Genomic DNA, 19,698 nt, shown 5'->3' on the forward strand with positions numbered 1-19,698 from the left:
AACACTCTAGACTCACCACACACACACAATTACACACTTCCTCACCATTTTCTATCTCCTCTCTCTTCCACAAACTCAAAACATTAACACAACAACAACAACAACAAAACAGAACAACCCAAAACTCTAAACTCAAAGTACATTTTCCAATTAATTGCACCTTATACTTCTAATTATGGACTACGAACGAATTCACAACAAACCCCAGGTACTTTCTTTTTCTTTTTATTCCTTTTATCCGTTTTTCTAACGCGTATTCTTAGGACACGGGTTAATGACACTTTTAAAAGTCCTTTTGTTTTGCAGCTCATTATTATGATTGTTTGTTTGGGTTGTGATTTACAGTTTATGGGTTAAATGTTCACGTAAATGTGTTTATAACTTGAGACGGTTTTATATGGTAATTATTGATTTATTTCTAACAACATAATTTACTTGGCTTTGTTTTGTTAGGGATTTATTATTTTATCGTAGTTCATTATGATTGATTTCTAACGTTCACGTAACAAAAATCGTAGAATGGACCGTCTTACAGTTTGATATGATTTTTTTTATTGATTAAACACTCATTTATTATCATCAATAAATAACTCGGCTCACTAATATATAATCTTCGTCAATTTTTTTTTTTTTGCAATCAGAGTAATTTAATTGGGCAAAAATGTGGTTCATTTATTTCTCAGTTTGGCTCGTTATGATTATTTTTGATGTGGTAGAACAAATTAATGTATATCTAACAGAATGTGTTTGGCATAAAGCTGATTTGGTTTGTTTATTGAGTATTAAGAAGATTAAATTTGATTGATTCAAAAAAAAAAAAATGAAGATTATATTTGATGTACTTTACATTAAAGGAGAAAATTGATGAGGGTTTAGCGTATTTCTTAAGAGGTTAAGACAAAGATATTATGAACATTAGCTCCCAAGTTTGAATGCCTTCCCCTTATGTTATATCAGTAGCTCTCATGAGAGACCGTCTCCCACTAAATTAGTGGGAGACATAATAAGAAAAAAAAAAATCAATATCATCATCATCCAATCATGTGAGAGGTCTCTCAATGATAAGTTTCAGTGAACTTCTCGCACATTTGGCTCATTCGGCCGAAATATAAAATTAAGATGAGTATGATTTATGGAGTAGTACTTAAGCTTGATTTTGATCTCGAATTGATTGGTAAAGCTGCGTACATTCGACCTCTTTACCCTGCAATTTTTTGGGAGACCGTGAGGCACTGTGGTAATGTTGTTGCTTATGTGATTTTTATTTTGGTGGGTGATGTAGACGGGTATTATATCTCCAAGTAAATTACGAGCCAGATTAATGGGATTATCGCCGACAAAGAAAAAGGAAGGTTCAAATAGTCATTCTTCAAGAACATCACCTGCTAGAGCTGAAGATTCCGAGTTTTTGAAGAATAGCTTGCTTGCTTCTACTAGTCAAGATTTTGATGATACAGGTATCTTTCGCTTTCTTACCCGTCACCTTTCTGCCTGTATGAGTCCTTATAGTAGTATTGGAATAGGACCGTCTTGTAGAATGAGACGGACCCAAATTGATAGTAGTAGAACTCACAGTAGTCAGTTTTACATAGATTCAGTTGACCCCCTTGACTTTGTGACTGTATAGTGAATATGGAAAGTTTTTGGTTAATTGGGGTTAATTAGTGAAATAATTAGGGATTTGGGATCGGTTTGAAACTATTTTGGCCCAATGTGTCCACATCATCACTTATTTTTTTTTTCCGGTTTTGAAGAAAAACCGCTAATCTTCTTAGCGGCTTTACTATTTTTCATAACAGTCCATTAAGCTTAAAAATTGATTCAAAATGTTAGGTAGGAAGCCGTCAAGAAGTTTGGCGGTTTTGCATTGTATTTTGACATTTTATAAGACTTGCAGTGTTCTTTGACAATTGCTAAGGGGTAAAGCCGTCAAGTTCCTTAGCGGCTTAGGGTGTCCTTAGCAAAGCCGCTAGGTTTCTTAGCCATTGGGCGAAAATAGTTTCAAACCGACCCCAAGTCCGTAATTATTTCGCTAATTAACCAAAAAATTCTGAATATGGTGCTTTATATTTAAGGTCGAGAGTTCAAACCTTGATCGTTCTTTTTTACAGTAGAGAATCAGAATCACTGCCGAGTAAAGGATATAAAAGATGCTGAGCACATCAAGGTACTGCAAGCAGGAAGAGCAGATAGTGGTCACTCAAGCACAGTTCACCCATTAAAATCAAACGACGATGAGAATCTTGATTATGATAGTAATGCAAGTTCGTCAAGCTTTGAGTTTCATAAAGGGGAGAGAATGGCTCAAAGGACCTTAACACGGTCTTTATCTAGGCCAACTTCATACAAGTGGAATGATGCCGAGAAATGGATAATGAATAAGCAATTGAGTCAGGGTATTAACTCCAAGAGCCATAATGTACAGAATGGTGGAAACCGTGTATTGGGGATGAATATGGTGAGGGTTGCTCCAGACGTGGCTTCTAGTTATGACTTTCGACTTCATCCTCGAATGCCAGAAGTGAAGCGACCTGATTCTTGCCAACCCATAGACAATTTTAATATGGCTCCCTCCGGGATTGAACCTTCTCCTATCGACTTGTTTCCTCTAAGCAAGGATCTGAAAGAAGTTAGTACTGCGAATTCTGCCCTTGACGCCCCAAGTAAGAATCTACCCTCTTTAAGTTTCTAGTCGAATTATCTACCCCTCAACTTTTACATTTTCTAAGATGTACCCCTCTTTTCTTGCAAAAAAAAATTTTGACCGTCAATAACTCTTGGCTACAAGCCTACAAGTTCAGAATACGATAAACTTTTTTTCAAATTGACCGTATTTGAGAGGTCTTCATTTTGAAAAAAATTCACCGACGTCTCAACTCGTCGTCGGGAATTATCGTCGGCCAAAGTTTATTCTTTAAAAAAAGTTTGACCAACCATAATTGCCGGGTACGAGTTCAAAAAGCGGTTAATTTTTTTTTCAAATTCAAGTCCTTGACGAGATAACTGCTTTGGAAAAAAAATTACTGGTTTCTGAACTCATAACAGATAACTATTGTCAGTCAAGTTTTTTTTTTTTTTTTTTTTTTTTTTTTTTTTTTTGTGAAAAACGAGGTGTACACCTTAGAAAAAGTAAAAATTCAGGGGTACACGAGAGAAAATCCTAAAACTTCTTTTTTTTTAATGCAAAAGATGGAATGTAAGATACAACAGTTTTCGATTTCTTCCATTATATTCCTAGAACGAACATTCAATTTCAAGCATGTGTAAGAAATGAAATTAAGCGCTAAAAGTTTTACGTATTTGGATACACGATAATGTAGGTACGCCTGCTATTAGAGCGATTTCAATGAGGGACATGGGCACAGAAATGACACCAGCCACTAGTCAAGAGCCATCAAGGACCGCTACTCCTGTTGGTGCCACAACCCCACTTCGCAGTCCAACATCTTCCATCCCTTCCACTCCCAGAGCAGGGGAACCGGCAAACACTCCCATGGATTATCCACTGAACAGTAACACTCGACATGTGACTGAGAAAAGCAGTAAGGAGTTGACTGAAGAGGAGATGAAGCTTAAGACTCGGAGGGAAATTGTAGCATTAGGTGTCCAGCTTGGGAAGATGAATATAGCTGCTTGGGCAAGTAAGGATGATATAGCTAAAAATTTATCAGCTACAGAAATGGCGGAATCTGAGGAGCTTGAACGTATAGAATATGAAAATCGTGCTATGGCTTGGGAAGAAGCTGAGAAATCAAAACATGCTGCACGGTACATGTCTTCTCTTGGTCCAAATTAGTCTTCCCGTCAAAAAAAAAAATATTTCATTTAGGTTTTTCATTTAAGAAACCGAGTGTGAATACCCTAGACGTCTTCAGGTCTACATTAACCCAAATAATTATGAACTCAGAAAGTATTTGAAATGCGAGTCTCCTGAATACCCTAGACGTCTTCACGTCTACTACAGTCATACCATGTTATTTTATAGAGGTATTTGGGTCAAATAAGAATGTTATGTACTTAAATCCGTATGTATTTGGGTTTAAACTTGAAATTATGAGTTCTCATAAGCAGTAGTTGGATACTTGCAGGTATAAGCGCGATGAAATCAGAATCCAGGCATGGGAGAGTCAACAAAAAGCGAAACTGGAAGAAGAGTTGAGGAGAATTGAGGTACTTCTAAGTTCTATCTAGCTTTCTCATTTGGTCAAAATACCAAATTGCACAACTCATGAAAACATCATGTATTAGGTGATGGTTGTTTTCATCGTCGACAAATTTTCTAAGAAGTTTTATGTGAGAGTTAATAATTGGAAAAACGCGTCTTTCGTACTCAACTAGGGACTATAGAATGTTCACTGTTTTTCTGTAGTAAACATAGAATGTTCATATTTTGTTGTGGATGTGACTAGGCGAAAGTTGAACGGTTGAGAACAGACTCTCAAGCAAAGATGATGAAAAAGATTGCAATAGCTAGGAAAAGATCAGAAGAAAAGCGAGCAGCAGCAGAAGCCGAAAAGAGGCGTCAGGCTGAGAAAACTTCAGCTCAAGCTGAATATATCCGGCAAACTGGTCGCATCCCATCTAATGATTTTGTATGTTGCGGATTATTTTCATAGAATTCTTTTTACATTTTCATAGAAAAATGTGGAGGGTATTTGAAAAATAAGCCCCTATGACAAAATCACAATCTCTGCGTGCTATCCGATTTTTTTTTCAGTGTAATTGTTTTTTTTTTAAAATAGAAATATAGAGTTAAAGTAGTATTTTCATGGTTTTTTTTCCGAAGTTAAATGAGCTGCAAGAGAATAGCATAAACGGGGGAGGGGAAATCGAACTTGGGACTTAATGTCAGCTATACCTCGATCTTAAGTACTAGGCTAAGACATCTTCAGTAGTAGCATCGTCATGCTGTAGACGTGGTGTCTGATTTCTTTGGTCACGCAACTTTATTAGTTGGGTCGGCAAAAGTTATGGTGTAAGTAGTAGCAGGTGTAAATCAGTAAATCACAAGGCCAAGAAATGTGAGATTGAACGTTGATTTTGGAGATCTTATTCTGAATTTAAATCAGATGCATTTGAGAAACTGTTCATCAGCAAGGTTATGACCTAACACTGCCCAAGTAAGATCATTAACAAGGTTATGACCTAACACTTAGGGTCGTTTGCACTAAAATATGAAATATATTTTTTCTTTTCTTGCCCGGAGTACCTAATATTTATGTTTTGGTTGTTACTTGTTAGCTAGTGCCAAGGGATTTTTTCCGTCTAAAAAAAAGGTCAATATTCCGTCTTGACTTGATGGAAAATCAAGTTGTAACCCTAATTATTCTAATTTCCTTCTTAATAACTAATTTCAAACTAAATAATAAACACGAGATGGGTCTGGCCTTACCCGTGGTGGAGGAGAGAAGTCTAACTCACAAGCCCAAGAATGCTCTTATCTCCCAAAACCAATTGGCAATGGGAGAAACACCCCTAGGCCTTATAAGATAGACAATCTCTCTCTTTTTCACCGATGTGAGACTCACAAGTGGATTTATACTCCAACACTAAATAGTCATTAAACATAATCTCCTCTTTTTCACCTCCACCTCCAATCTAGCATCCATATCTTCTCTTACTCGACCTAGCACATTTTCTTCTTCACTTTCACCTTCACCTCCAACAACCTTTTATCTTCCGAATCAACCCAACATCCACCCCCCACAACCACATTACCTTCCAAACAATACCACTCCTCCACAATCTTCAACTTCATCTTCACCTCCATAGTCAACCCATCATCTCCTCCTCCTACTTAACCTAAGTCATGATAGATTGATTGTGATCGAAGGTGGTTGACAATGATTGATGGTTTTGGGAGGAAGGGACTACTAATTGGAAGTTAATGATAGTGGCTATGGAGAAAGTCATATAAGTCAACAAAAAGTCAAGATTTGTGACAGACATTCCGTCACAAATACCGACTTTTGTGACGGTTTGCTCGTCACATGCCTTGACTTTCTGTTGACCACGGGAAAGACATGTGACAGGCAATCCAGCACAAAAGTCAATATTTGTGATGGATTACTAGTCTCAAACCTTGACTTTTTGTTGACCAGGAGAAAGGCATGTGACGGGTAATTGATGGATTGACCGTCACAAACCTTGACCTTTTTGTTGACTTTAGGTTTGAAGTGGAAGAGAGGGTGTAAGGGATAACCCGTCAGTCCGTCACATATCCTTCACATATCGAGTTTTGTGACGGGTTATTCGTCACAAAAGCGCTTTTTGTGACAAAATACAGTGACAGTGTTATTGTGACGGGTAATCCGTCACAAAACCGCTTTTTGTGATGGGAAATGCTCATTCCTGACGGATTTATCTGGTAGTGAAATAATGTAGTTAGTAAACGTATACGTAGTATAATTATCACTCTCATGATAAGAAACAAATGAGATGGAAAGAATATGAAGAAACTTGAACAATAAAGCAACGACATTGGAAAGACGAAGTAAATGGTGGTGCAAGTATATAACCCGTAACATATTGAGCATCCACAATGGTAAGCAACAACCCTACTAGCTTAACTCTCCACATCACATTTTTGAGTTACAACACTTTTAAGCTACAAACTTCCCCAATGGTTAAGCTATAAGAGTTGTTGCTTAAATGAACTTATATACATTTATTTAATTGACACATATCTCGCATTGACCTCGTCCTATATTTGACCTGTTATAATAAATTTAACAATCCGTTTTCCCAATATCCGCCTTTTTATCTCATCAACTTTGTCCATACAATACCCTTCTTTTTTCTCCATGTTCCATCAAAATACCCATCTAAAAATCATCAATACCCAATTTAAATTTTCTTAATTTGTGTAAATTTAATTAATTATACAATTTAGTGGAATTTCAAGCTTTAAAAATCCTAGATTCTTTGAAATTATACCCTTTTTATCAGGTGGGTATAAAAATTTGAATTTTTTTCACTGGATTTTTTTATGTTTTATACTGTTTTTATATTGATTATGATCAGAAAATTTGAGTTATATATAAATTAAAGATTCAATCGTTCTATAGGGAAAAAAATCAAAGTTGGCAACTTTTTGTGATTAGTGGGTTGATGAGCAAGTTACTGTACTGCGATTGAATGAGAGAAGAAATAACTCAATAAGAACGAAAAAGTAAATAAAATTAGGAAACTCATCACATTTCCCATGACGACTGAAGCTCCTGCTCGATATCAATTCGTTCAACAATCAGAGATTGAAGGACAAAATTAAATTTTGGGGGATGATAAGTGAAACAGGCTCTGCAAGTTTCCCTTTCAAGAGTTTAATGCAAGATAAATGACGTAATAGTATGATTTTTTCTAAGTTAAATAATAGTATGGATTAATATGGGAAGGGGAGGGTTAGTTTGGATTATTCACATAAAATAACCCATTTATTTATGGATAATAATAATAGTAATAATATGTTTGTAACAATAAATATTTTGTCGGGTTATATTGGATTGGTCAAACTCGGGTCATGAGTTCGGGTATCGGATCGGGTTACTCAGGTCGAGTCTAATTTACCGGGTCTACTTGGTATGTGAAAAACTTGACTACATATGTTAAATCCAAATTGCATGAATATACTTTTTCTAATACTCATTTATAAAGTTCAAACTAACTAATTTAGTTAATCGAAAAGAGTAAATAAATACGAATGAATGAACCCAAGTATTTGGCCCAAAATTTACTCATTTAAAACCCTACCTATACCTCCATATAAATTTTATTCCCTCAATATTTATTATTTAACCTAACCCTACTCCAAAACATTAGTCCCCGGCCGTGATATCGTCATGGATATCAATTTCATAAACCCTTTCAATTCCGCCGTCTTCAGCTTCAACGGTTTTCTGTTGATTTTTGGGCGACAATTTTTTGTAAATGGCGTATAAAACCATTTGGCCGATTCCCAATAGAAATCCGAGGACATTTGGCATCTGTTCATATTTTATTAAACAAATTATGTTAATAAATATGGAGCAATTATCAAATAATATCGTATATTTAGTTAATGTAAATTGAGATTATTTACCGCGATAAAAAAGTCCTGGATCAGTAAACCGTATATGAACCACAAGACCGCGCATATTGTTAGCGAAAAAGACAGAAAAAATGGCATAAATTCAACACTTCTCGTTTTGATTACCGTTTTCTGTCATCCAAAAAAAAACAATAATGACAATCAAATTATACTCATAATAAACATAATAGTTTTAAGAAAATATTTCTTACCATAACCGTTAAAGGGGAAGCAAAAACGGTAATAGAAACCGCCGTACAAATCCACCCTACGGTTTGTTCACGAACGCCTCCTTTTGAGAAGACGACTCGTGTATCCGTGCCTCGAACAAATCCCATTGTTGCGATTACTATTAGGCCCAAAACTCCGAAATTTAATAGGCCAAGTAATTTTATCGTGCGGACCTGTTCACACATTATTAGTACCACACCTTAATTTTAATTGGAAATAAATGTTACCATTTTAAGGTGAAAATATAATGTCTATTGTTTGCCTTACAAGTTTGTCACTAATTAGCAACCAACATTAGTGCTGCTTGCAAACATTAGCTTCTAATTAGCAACTAATAACAAGCTGGTATAATGACGATTAAAACCGAAATGCATATTATAAACTCAACATGTTAAAAAATTTAGCTATATTGGGAAATGGACCTACAAAAAAGTTTAGTTGTATAATCTTAATGTGACACAAACTATTTTAATTATGCTCATGATATTAGAATATGGCACAAGTTCGTCTTAATTTCAAGACTGATCAAATAGTGGGTGAGACAAAAACAAATATTCAACCAACTAACAATCTAATTGCTTCTATCTAGTTAAGTGATATACTAATATTTTGACCTGTTTTATTCGTGAGGCGGATATGCCGTCTCATCTTTTTATGGGTATGTGAAGTTGGGATGCAGTTAAGGCCATCTAATTTCATGGTTATTCTTTTTTATGACAGTTAGTTGATACCATTCAAATATACTAATCCTACATATACGGCCAAAAAAGAAGATGAAAAAAAAAAAAAAAAAAAAAAAAAAATTATACTAGTGTAGATTAAACTGTGAAATCATATCACAAATTTACATTGTTTGTATAAGATTTGTAACATCTGAGATTTTGTATAAGGAGAATAAAAACATTATTTAAGCTTTCGATGTATTTAATCCATGTATTTTGTACATTTTAGAGACAATTACGTACATTTCTACAATCAAAGGAACATTAACGACGTACCTTGACATTTGTTGGAGCGTATATAATAAAGACGGTCAAATAAAACGCTTCAATAATAAAGCCAATGGTGTTGATTGTAATAATTAGCTTCGCATCTTCAGTCTTTAAAAAAGAGTAGTATAGTAGAAGAGTGCAACTGAACAACGATACCAAATATGGTACCGCCTGAAACCCTTGGGTCGACTTGTTTTTGAATACCCTCCAAAATGTCGGCCTATAACGATAATATGTTCGAGTAAATACACAATTTATTTCAATTATTTTTTAACTTATGGAATTCATTTTTTAAACCTTAAGAAATAAAGTATGTTCGAGTAAATATATATACAATTTATTTCAATTATTGTTTTACTTATGGAATTCATTTTTTAAACCTTAAGAAATTAAATAAAGAACTATAGTAACAATAAATAAAAGTAATAGTAGAAGAGTAGAAGTTTGTTAATTACATTGGTGCCAAAAAAACCGCTCCAGAAATAACATTGCAAAGAATTCCAAATAAGGTAATAATGCCTCTATGCGGACCTGCTAGTCCTACAGATACGGCCATGATCGAGGAAGAAGATGAAAGCCTGTAAAAATGAAACCTTGTGTTAAATTTAAAAACAGAAGAAGAGCGAGGGATGTAAATAAAAGTGAGTTTTTTTAAAAAAAAAATAGGGCGGGAAACGCAACAAATTAATAATATATCAAAATTTAATTGCGTGTTAATTTAATAATAGTAACTTGTCTTGGTGGTTAGTGTATGGCGAATTTATTATTCATACACTAAATTTATAATAGGTAAACTAAAACGACTATAAAATGAAACAAATGAAGTAGAACATAGAAACTTTGGGAGCATATGAATTAAACTAAAATAATTAATTATATCAATTCATAGATTTTGTTTTTTACCTCAAAAAAACAGAACTTTCCAAAGTACTAAAAAAATTCTAAAATGGTACGTCTTATGTAAGTACCTCAACAACAAAGGGAAGAAATTAGAATTCGGAAATTAATTGTTCTGGTCACCGGGGCGAGTCGATAGAAAGGAATGCAAGAGACAGAGATAGAAAAGAATGCAAGAGAGATTGAGTATATTAGTTGTGATTTTGCTTAATAACTTGTTCATGGATTCATGGGTATATATAATGCAACATTGGTGGCTTAGTGCACACGCTCTTTATTAGGAGGATTGAGTAACACTAAAATATCATTACTCGAAAAATTTAAAAGTATAATTTACGTATGGGCGTGTGCATAGTAAAATACGACGAAAATTATTAGGGTTAAAACGTTGTGATCCATTTAAGTAATTGGGGTTCATACGGACATGACATGAAATTTAAATGAGTCAAGTTAGGGTTCAGCTACTTTGATACGAACAACTCATTTATTTAAAACTGTTATAATATATTTGTGTCGAGTCAATAATTCAATCAAACAACTTAAAAAAAAACAAGTATTTGCATTCATCATTTTTTAGATAATAGAGATATAAAGCTTAGTTTATTTTATTAGTTCATGGGTTAAACGAATTAAGTGAGTTAAAAATGACTTGGGTTATAGAAAAATTAAATGGGTTGGATTAGAGTTGAGATAAATGATCCGTTTATGTAATTGGGTCGAGTTAGGATTGTGATAGCGGTGACCCATTTAAAATTGACACAAACTCATGAGACGAGACAATAATCGCAATAAGTTTGTGCAGTTGTTTAGGTTGTCAATAGTTTGGTCTATGGTAATGATGAGACCCGACAGTTCGCGAACAACTTGAGATCGGCGCGAGAGCTTAATGAGTCAAGCCGAACAAACGCTAACTCGACTCAAAAAGCTCGTAAAACAGGTCGAACTCGATTGATTAGATAAAATAATACACATATTTTATGAAAGTATTTTATCTTCATTATTCTCATTTATATTTAATATTACTCCGTATTAAACTACAAAGCTACAAAGCTGGCCTACCTCTATTGTTTGCGAATTGCGACATTTATTTCATTAAATTAATTGATTTCATCAAGGCACGCGGTTCCCTAATTTTCAGAATTTGTTTGGTCGCTAATTATAGTGAAATGATGTTCCACACGTAAGTAAAATTATTTAATTTTGGCAAAAAGTAGCTAGAGCAACCATGCATTACAAATAATGCTTGCACAAACCTTTAACTACAAACCTTAATTTTGGCAAAAGTAGCCTACATGTTAACCTACGTTCATAATTCTTGGCATTCCTCATTTTTTCCTCCTCAATTACGTATGGCAATGGATTTCCTCCTATAACCCTATTATAGGAATATAGGTTAGTCTAGTTCTAGCCCGAGTCTCAAACTGTGGGATACGAAGTATTATTTACCACCAAAAATTCTACCGTCCTCCGGGAGGACGGTAGAATTACTCATTTACCACAGATCCACAACTCTGTTATATATCTCGTCTTTGTTCTCCCCTCTCATCCTCTTCTTTCCACCTTTTGTAGCGAAATGGTCTACATTCCTAAGACAACCTTAGACAAATTCCCTTCACACAAATCCATGCTAGATATTTCAAATGTGCTTCTTCTATTCATCTCAATTTTTCACGTCTGCAAAGAACGGTTGAGGAAAAAAATGATTTAATACTATGGTAAAGAAAAGACAAGAAATTGAAGTAAATGTGGCCAAGGATAAAATCAGTTCATTTTTTTTTGGGCGAAAATGGGACGATTGACATTTAATTTTGAGTCTGACAACAAACTTCACTTAGTTTGAGTGGTAAGGTAGTCTCGGTATAAAATGTTCAATTGTTAAAGCACAAAACTGGTGTCATCAACATTGACTGTTGTATGGGAAGTAAAGTCAAGTAAATTTACATTATGACAATTTAGATTAATTTTGAGCATGGGATATGGCCCTTGTCATCTAACTTAATGCTCGAAAATGATATAACCTATGTCTCTTTCACTCTAGAAGAGTATATTAATATCCAAGTAATACCTTTGCATCAATGCGACTGCGTTCGCAGAGTTTCTGGTATTTCATGTCCAAGTAATACATTTGCATCGAAAAGGGTAGAGTTACACCAGGTGTATGAGGGCTCTCATACACCACCAATGAAAACGCGCCACTTGTCCAACTCAAAGAATCTGATTTTATCTAATTAATCCCTTGATTCCTTCATTAATTACCCTCCCTAATTAATGTCCTCGGTTTTGCCATATATTTTATTAATTAAATAAAACTTCTCTCCTAATTTATATTTAACTGTTATTTATATTATTAATATTTTTGTGTATTTCAATATTTATGTATGCATTTGTATACCGTATATTTTATCTTTTGGCGGATACATTAATTAATACGTTATATTTTGTACGTTTTGCATATACGATATTAATACGTTATATTTATACAATATATTTTGTATAATTATTTTCGCTGATTATTTTTTATATGTATTTTTCGTTTTAATTTATTATTGAATATATTTGCGTTCTGTATTTCAAGGTTTTATTTTTTTATTATTATTATTGATAAATTGTTTTTGCATTTTATAAGGCACTGTTTTTACATTAAATTTTCTTTGTTTATTTTCAAAATATTAAGTATGAAATTAGTGAGTTAAATAAAAAAAAAAAAAAAATTATTTTTTAATTTTCTTTAAAAAAAACTATTGGACATAATTATTTAATAAAAAATTCTTAAAAAAATGTTAATAATATAAATTTGTTTGACATAATTATTTATGGTACAACTATTTTTATTTAAATACTTTTTTTTACATAAAGTACACAGAAAAAACTTGTTAATAAAAAACATACCGCAACAAGGTTCGAACCTTAGACGTCTGGTTAGAAAATGATGTATCTTACCAAGCATTTGTGCTACGAATTATTCTTTGATAATCTATACGTTGTTATTTTTATTTTGTAATGATTAAGAAGATGAAAGGTCGTTAGGGTTTTCCCCACCTAACTTGCATTTGGCGGTAAACCATGCATTGATTGTTTTTTTGGAGGGAAATATTGTATTATAAATATAGTCATTCCCTCCAAATTTTAATTCATCCAAACTACATCTTCCCTACTAAATTAATTTAACTATCCTAAAGTGAAATAACAAAAATGTCGGAAGAGAGGAAAGCCCATGCAAGAGACATTGTGTGCACGAGATTGTTCATGAGAGAAATAATCAAACAAGTTGGTCCTACAAATGTCCAAAATGCTTTAACGAGAGCTAGTCCAGGTTACCATGGAAATACTTTCCTTGTCGATTTATTTGAGGAGGAATTTAATATGCTTAATTGGGGTAAATTTGAACTCGACAAAATGTATTGGAAGAAAATTGACGATGGGATAGAGATGTTAGCTACCCCTAAAGTTGATTCCTCCATTGTTAGGGTGGAGGAGGTAGAGGAGGACGAAGTAGTGGAGGTGATTGATGTTATAGCAACCCCTCCTAAGCCGAAGAACTCCGGAAAAGCTATGGGGAACTCGCCATGCACAAAAACCCCCGACATCCTCCCTTCAAAGATGTCCAAGAAGAGGTTCGGGAGGACTCGTCCAAGAAGGCTCAATTCTAAGAAACTTAGATTTGATTCTTGTGTTGGTTGTAGTCATTAGGTTTAGTTTTTAAATTGTTTGTTTTTTTTTTTTCCCTTTGTACGTCGTTTTTAATATTAATGAAAGTAATTTTCTTTTCATATTACCTTTCTTTTAATTTAATTGTCCTTATAAATTAAAATTAAAAAATATAAACCAAAAAGGGCATTTGTTATCATACTCGATAAAATGGAATTAAAAAAAAAAAAAAAATAGTGTAACTCTTACTATTCTCCATAAAATTGAATTATTAACGTTTGTCTTCCCTATGCATCTTAATTTATTTTCTAGATTTCGAAAAGGCAAGTAGATTAAAATTATTAATGACCAATTATATTATTAAAAATAATAGTAAATAATATATATCTTAATTTATTTACATGTTTTTAAATAATTGAAAGTAAATATTTTATGTAATTCGTAGACTAAAGTAACATATTAATGCCGAAACATATTTTTAAATGTTAGTTTTATTAAGTTAAAATATTAAAATATAAATTTTATTATTGAAAACATAATATAAATATACAGTTACATTGATAAAGTAACATATTAATATAATAAATGAATATAAAAAACAAGTTTTAAAATATTAAAATATTAAAACAATCATTAAATTGATATTAAAATATAAGTTTTTATTTGTTATGAAATAAAAAACAACAGTTAAATTTATATTAAAATATAAGTTTTTATTTTTGTTGTGTTTAAAAAACAACAGTTAAAAAATGAATGGTTTTTCTTGTTACTTAATTTATTTTGTTTATTAAGTTAAAATATTAAAATAGAAATATAATACAAATGTTCTACATAGCTTGTCGCGTTGATGATCATCCAAATTTTAGTCCATCATGGTTTGGTTAAAATAAAATTTTAGGGTTTATTTGGGGTTTAGGGTTTATTTGGGGTTTAGGGTTTAGGGTTTATTTGGGGTTTAGGGTTTCTAGGTTTTTTAGGAGTTTTGGGTGTATAGGGTTTATAGGGTTTATTTGTGGTTTTAGGGTTTTTAGCCATATGTACGATGTATGTGTAATACGTAAGGTTAAGATGTAAATTTAAGACCTAAGGTTAAGACTTAACGTTTGATCAATATGAGTTTATATATGATTAGAACGGGATAATTGATTAAGATACCTATGTCTTATGGTTTAAGATGTTATCGATCGTGCATTGCTATTGAGTAATCATAGCAATATACGATCAATACGAGTTTAGATCCCAATGTATTATGGTCCTATGTATTATGGTTGAAGATGTTATCGATCGAACGTTGCTATTGACTAATCATAGCAATATACAATCAATACGAGTTTAGATACCTATGTCTTGTGGTTTAAGATGTTATACATCGTACATTGCTATTGACTAATTATATCAATGTACGATCAATACGGGTTTAGATGCCTATGTTTAAAATGTTATAGATAAATGCGTTGCTATTGACTAATCATAGCAATGATACGATCAATACTGGTGTAGATACCTATGTCTCGGGACGTAAGACCTAAGTTAAGTTGTTATCAATCGTATGTTGCTATTGACTAATCATAGCAATGTACGATCAATACGGGTGTAGATACCTATGTCTCGGGACGTAAGACCTAAGTTAAGTTGTTATCAATCGTATGTTGCTATTCACTAATCATAGCAATGTACGATCAATACGGGTGTAGATACCTATGTCTCGGGACGTAAGACCTAAGTTAAGTTGTTATCAATCGTATGTTGCTATAATTAGTTAATTATTCCGATCAACGGTGTAGGACTAATTTTAACAAGTTTCCAAGACTTAAGATGAGATAAATGCGTTGCTTTATCGACTAATCGTTGCAACGTATGATCAATAGGATTGTACGAATATTTTGGCGGGAAAAGGACAATCTAGTGTTAAAACAACTTAAAAAGTGATGGTACTTAATAGTTAATCGTGACCGTTCAGTTGTAATTAAAATATTTGATGATATTCCACATTAAATCGTGGCCGTTGATCCTATAAGTGACCAATCACAAATAAAGCCACGGATTGGTAAATATTACAACCTTTATAAGCATTTTTTTTTTGTTATCATATCAACTAAAACATAATCAAAATCTCTCTCTAACTTCTCTCAATAGTACTTATTTTCATCTCTTTCTCTATTTGTTCAACTTCTCTCTCTCTTCTCTCAATAATACCTTTAATATTCTTAATTCTAATTTAATCCTTATATTTGTATACGTCAAGATGGAAAACGCGGCCGTTGATGTTGTTAATAGATCAATTAGAGGTAAACAAGCTTTGGTGGATGAGCTCTGTGTGACGGAGTTGGAGCATGTTTCGAGGATGAAATCCCTTATGGAACGCCGCAACCGTTGGCATGAAAGAGGTATCAAAGATTTCGACAAATCACTCGAGTCCCTCATACAATCCTTCTTACGTGACTATCAGAGGACATACGATTTCAGGAAGGACTTGGAGAGGGAGATCGGAGCCTTAGAGGCTATTTTGCCTTCTTTATCTTAGAAATTAGTTTTATTTTTTTTCCTTAATATTGTAACCTTTAATTTAGTTTTAGTTTTAGTTTTTATTAATTTAGTTTTCCTTAATATTGTAATCTTTATTTTCCTTAATATTGTAATTATAATCTTAGAAAATTTTGTCTTTTAGTATTCCGATGTGTTTCTTTAATTTTCATTGCATTTATTAATGAACCACCACATTTTATTAATTTAATTTTATTTAGTTTAATTTAATTTAATTTATTCATGTTATGGTTCACCAAAGGTCACCATCCTTGTTATAAATACGAGGGGAGTTAAAAGAAGAATCACCTTTCTCCCTAACCTTTTCTTACTCATTCACTTTATCTCTCTTTATTTTCTCTCTAAAAACTCAGATTTTTTGAAATGGCAGTCGAAATTGCAGGCCTTAACGATCTTATGATTGGATCTATGAGTTTTTTGGAAGAACAAGTTTCCTGTCTCCGTGAACAGGAGTTGAGGGCGATGAAGATGGTGGTCGGGGCGATACTCATTCTCAGAATTGAAGACTTTATGCATGCCGCCGGATTTTCTTACACACGCAACAACAATAGTCATTTCAAGTTACAATAGTCATTTCAAGTTGTGTTATGTCAAATCAAATTTGAATTGTTCATTTTTTATTACTCTTTTTGGTTGGTATTATGTCAAATCTCCCAATTGTTCAGTTCATTATTCTTTTTGTGTTGTGTTTTGTCAAATCAATTTTAACTGTTCAACTAAACAAGTAAAAGAGATGGAATTGAATAAAGTACATCAATGGAAAATACTAGAAGTCCACATTTTATATAATAATTTAAATATTTTACAAATTAAAAAACTAACAAACCGAGATGAATACCCAAATAGGAGGAAAAAATGTGGATTTGGGTACAACATCCAAACATACATACATACATACTAAATTAATTTGAAAAAAATTTAGCAATAACTTTTTCAAGGGAGTCATTCTCTTCCATGAGAATGCTCCTATTCTCCTTTATTTTTTGGAGGTCTTGTATAGCGATTCATAATCGCATGCAACCTCATCTGCTCCATCTCCGACAAGACGTCATGGCTAATACCCATCTCCCGAATCTTATCAAGGTAGTCGTGGATCTTCGTCTCTAAATCGTCTAAGCGGCGGATATAGTATTTGTTCCTCTCCATGTGTATCAATGTTAGGCGAATGTTCTTATCCATTATATGAAAGAAGAAGTTTGGTGTTTAAAGATTTAGGGTTGTTGAGCTTAGGGTTTTAAGAGAAGGAGAAGAGGAAAACAGAAATGAAGAATGGTAAATTGTTGGTTGAGAAACTAGGGTTTGCATTTAGTGAAAGTGTATTTATAGATGAGATAATGAAACAACATGTGGCCTTTCAAGCGCCACGGATTTTATTTTACTTAATAAATTAAAATTAATAAATTTTGTTGAAGGAGTTGGGAGAATTTTTTAAATAAATATGTTTAGGAAATGACATTTTGTCCTTCAATATTCCAATACAATGAAATTGTGTCCTTTAAAATTCTTTAATCGATTTTTTTATTTTATGTAAATAGAAATTATCGATTTTTTTATTTTACGTAAATAGGAATTATCGATTTTTTTATCTTACGTAAATTATCCCGTTACATGTATGTAAGATATATTTAATCTAAATTGTTCAAGTACGATAAATTGAATTTAAATTAACTAAAACAAACGCTAGTAACCATAACAATTCTTGAATAATATTTGATTCAATTACACATTTTACACAAGAAAGCACCATAGGTGACTTGGAATTACGCGATTCTAATGATATAATCCCTCTCCATCTCCCAATAGTTCCTCCATTCACCTTCTACGTCGCGATCATCAATCTCATAATAATCAAGAATAGCTTGAATGTCAAGTACGACAATTCTTTCGCTTCGAAGTAAGTTGGATACGGCCAGTAGACAATTTAGATGTCATTTTCCTTGTAAGAGGCCTTCTTGGCCTAGGAACGACTGGGTAAGTGTCACAACCAGGTAAAAAACCCAACCTAGCGCCTGCAAGATCAATAAATTTCTGACGATTGATCATCACCCTTTCCATGAACTCCTCCCCAATTAAGAAATTCGGATTTCTACTGAGCAACTTGTCATAGCTTTCTAGGGTTGTTACAAATGAGGGATCGCAATATGGTGACGGCAAGACACCCATAATCTTAATATTTGAAAGATTTTGTAGTTGAAAAAAAAAAGTCCTATATGACTAAATCATAGGGATTTATAGGGAGTGTGGATAATGGTAGGATTAGGTTGGCGGGAGAATTAGGCGGGAATTTTTCATCAAACTAATTAAAAGAAAATGAGGAAGAAAACCTTCCAACTTCCAAGTAAATATTAGGTTTTATTTTTAAAATTATAAATAATTAAAAATAAAATATGAGTAAGAAATTAAAAATAATTAAAAGAAAATTAGGGAGAAAACCTTCCAACTTCCACCCACCGTAAATAGTAGGTTTTATTTTTAAAATTAAAAATAAAATATGAGAAAAAAATAAAAATAATTAAAAGTAAATTGAGATTAACCTTTCAACTTCCACAGTCAAAGTAGTTCAACACAGCAAACTCTAAGTTCATCAACTCCATCACCTTCATCTTCTCAAAACAACCTTCATCATTTAAAAATGTCGAATAGTTTTGATTTAAATGCTTTGTATATCGAGGAGGAGGGAGAAAACGAAGTCATTGACGAGAATGAAATGACCACTTTGAATTGTTACGGCATACGGCACATGTTCGGAAGGCAATGAAGACAATCAACCAGCTATTGAGCCTACGATTGGTGCGGAATTTGAATCGGGTGAACAGTTTTTTGCTTTCACGGTATACTTACGCTTATAAGACGGGGTTTGAACTTCATGTTCGTAGTAGCCAACTTTTGGCTCCCTTCAAGGAGCGGGGGTGCGTCGAAACGGAGTTGGGGATAAAGAACCACGATTCCACATGATGAACAAGATTAGGTTTATGTGTTCAGAGGGCAATACGACGAAGAAAAGCTCGTGTGTAACACCATGTAAAATGTATGTATTTGGGAAATTAAATCACGACAGTGGGAAATTTGTAATCTGTACTTGTGATTTGGTACATAATCACGATTTGAATCCTGAGGTTAGCCGGCATGTAGTCAATTATAGGCACATAAGCGAATATTTCAAGGCCAGGTTGGTGTTGAACGACAGAGCTGGCATACCAATTACCCGGAACTTCAACACATTAGTTAGGGAGGTTGGAGGGATTCATAATCTACATTTCAATGGGCAGGACGCGAGAAACTTCATCAACAACGAACGTCGCAAAAGTAGGTTTCGTGGTG

General features: G+C 33.2%; 2 protein-coding genes across 3 annotated transcripts; one reads left to right on the plus strand and one right to left on the minus strand.

The window, feature by feature from the left end:
• Nucleotides 1-4,911, plus strand: LOC141592721 (uncharacterized). 2 transcript variants are annotated; one of them, XM_074413499.1, is made up of 6 exons: nucleotides 1-208; nucleotides 1,283-1,457; nucleotides 2,112-2,663; nucleotides 3,321-3,768; nucleotides 4,089-4,170; nucleotides 4,410-4,911. In XM_074413499.1, exons 1-6 carry the CDS (start codon nucleotides 176-178, stop codon nucleotides 4,614-4,616), a joined length of 1,497 nt encoding a protein of 498 aa, XP_074269600.1. In that variant the 5' UTR covers nucleotides 1-175; the 3' UTR covers nucleotides 4,617-4,911. The 2 variants fall into 2 exon arrangements, with proteins under 2 accessions (XP_074269600.1, XP_074269601.1); XM_074413500.1 differs by having other exon boundaries at nucleotides 39-208; nucleotides 2,115-2,663; nucleotides 4,410-4,775.
• Nucleotides 4,912-7,703: 2,792 nt separating this feature from the next.
• On the minus strand, nucleotides 7,704-10,374 carry LOC141591285 (bidirectional sugar transporter SWEET9-like). Its single transcript, XM_074411618.1, has 6 exons — nucleotides 10,257-10,374; nucleotides 9,744-9,866; nucleotides 9,295-9,508; nucleotides 8,278-8,469; nucleotides 8,078-8,197; nucleotides 7,704-7,982 (listed from the first exon to the last, which is right to left on the minus strand). Exons 2-6 carry the CDS (start codon nucleotides 9,842-9,844, stop codon nucleotides 7,815-7,817), a joined length of 795 nt encoding a protein of 264 aa, XP_074267719.1. The 5' UTR covers nucleotides 9,845-9,866; nucleotides 10,257-10,374; the 3' UTR covers nucleotides 7,704-7,814.
• Nucleotides 10,375-19,698: the final 9,324 nt, after the last annotated feature.

Source organism: Silene latifolia, chromosome 7, assembly GCF_048544455.1.
Source record: "Silene latifolia isolate original U9 population chromosome 7, ASM4854445v1, whole genome shotgun sequence".
NCBI lineage: Eukaryota > Viridiplantae > Streptophyta > Magnoliopsida > Caryophyllales > Caryophyllaceae > Silene > Silene latifolia.

Coding starts and splice junctions, on each gene's coding strand:
- LOC141592721 (XM_074413499.1), top strand. CDS start 176: ATGGACTACGAACGAATTCACAACAAACCCCAG. Junction 2,664..3,320: donor TTCTGCCCTTGACGCCCCAA/GTAAGAATCTAC, acceptor ACGATAATGTAG/GTACGCCTGCTATTAGAGCG. Junction 3,769..4,088: donor AAATCAAAACATGCTGCACG/GTACATGTCTTC, acceptor GGATACTTGCAG/GTATAAGCGCGATGAAATCA.
- LOC141591285 (XM_074411618.1), bottom strand. CDS start 9,844: ATGGCCGTATCTGTAGGACTAGCAGGTCCGCATAGAGGCATTATTACC. Junction 9,509..9,743: donor GCGGTTTTTTTGGCACCAAT/GTAATTAACAAA, acceptor TTATCGTTATAG/GCCGACATTTTGGAGGGTAT. Junction 7,983..8,077: donor TCCAGGACTTTTTTATCGCG/GTAAATAATCTC, acceptor AAATATGAACAG/ATGCCAAATGTCCTCGGATT.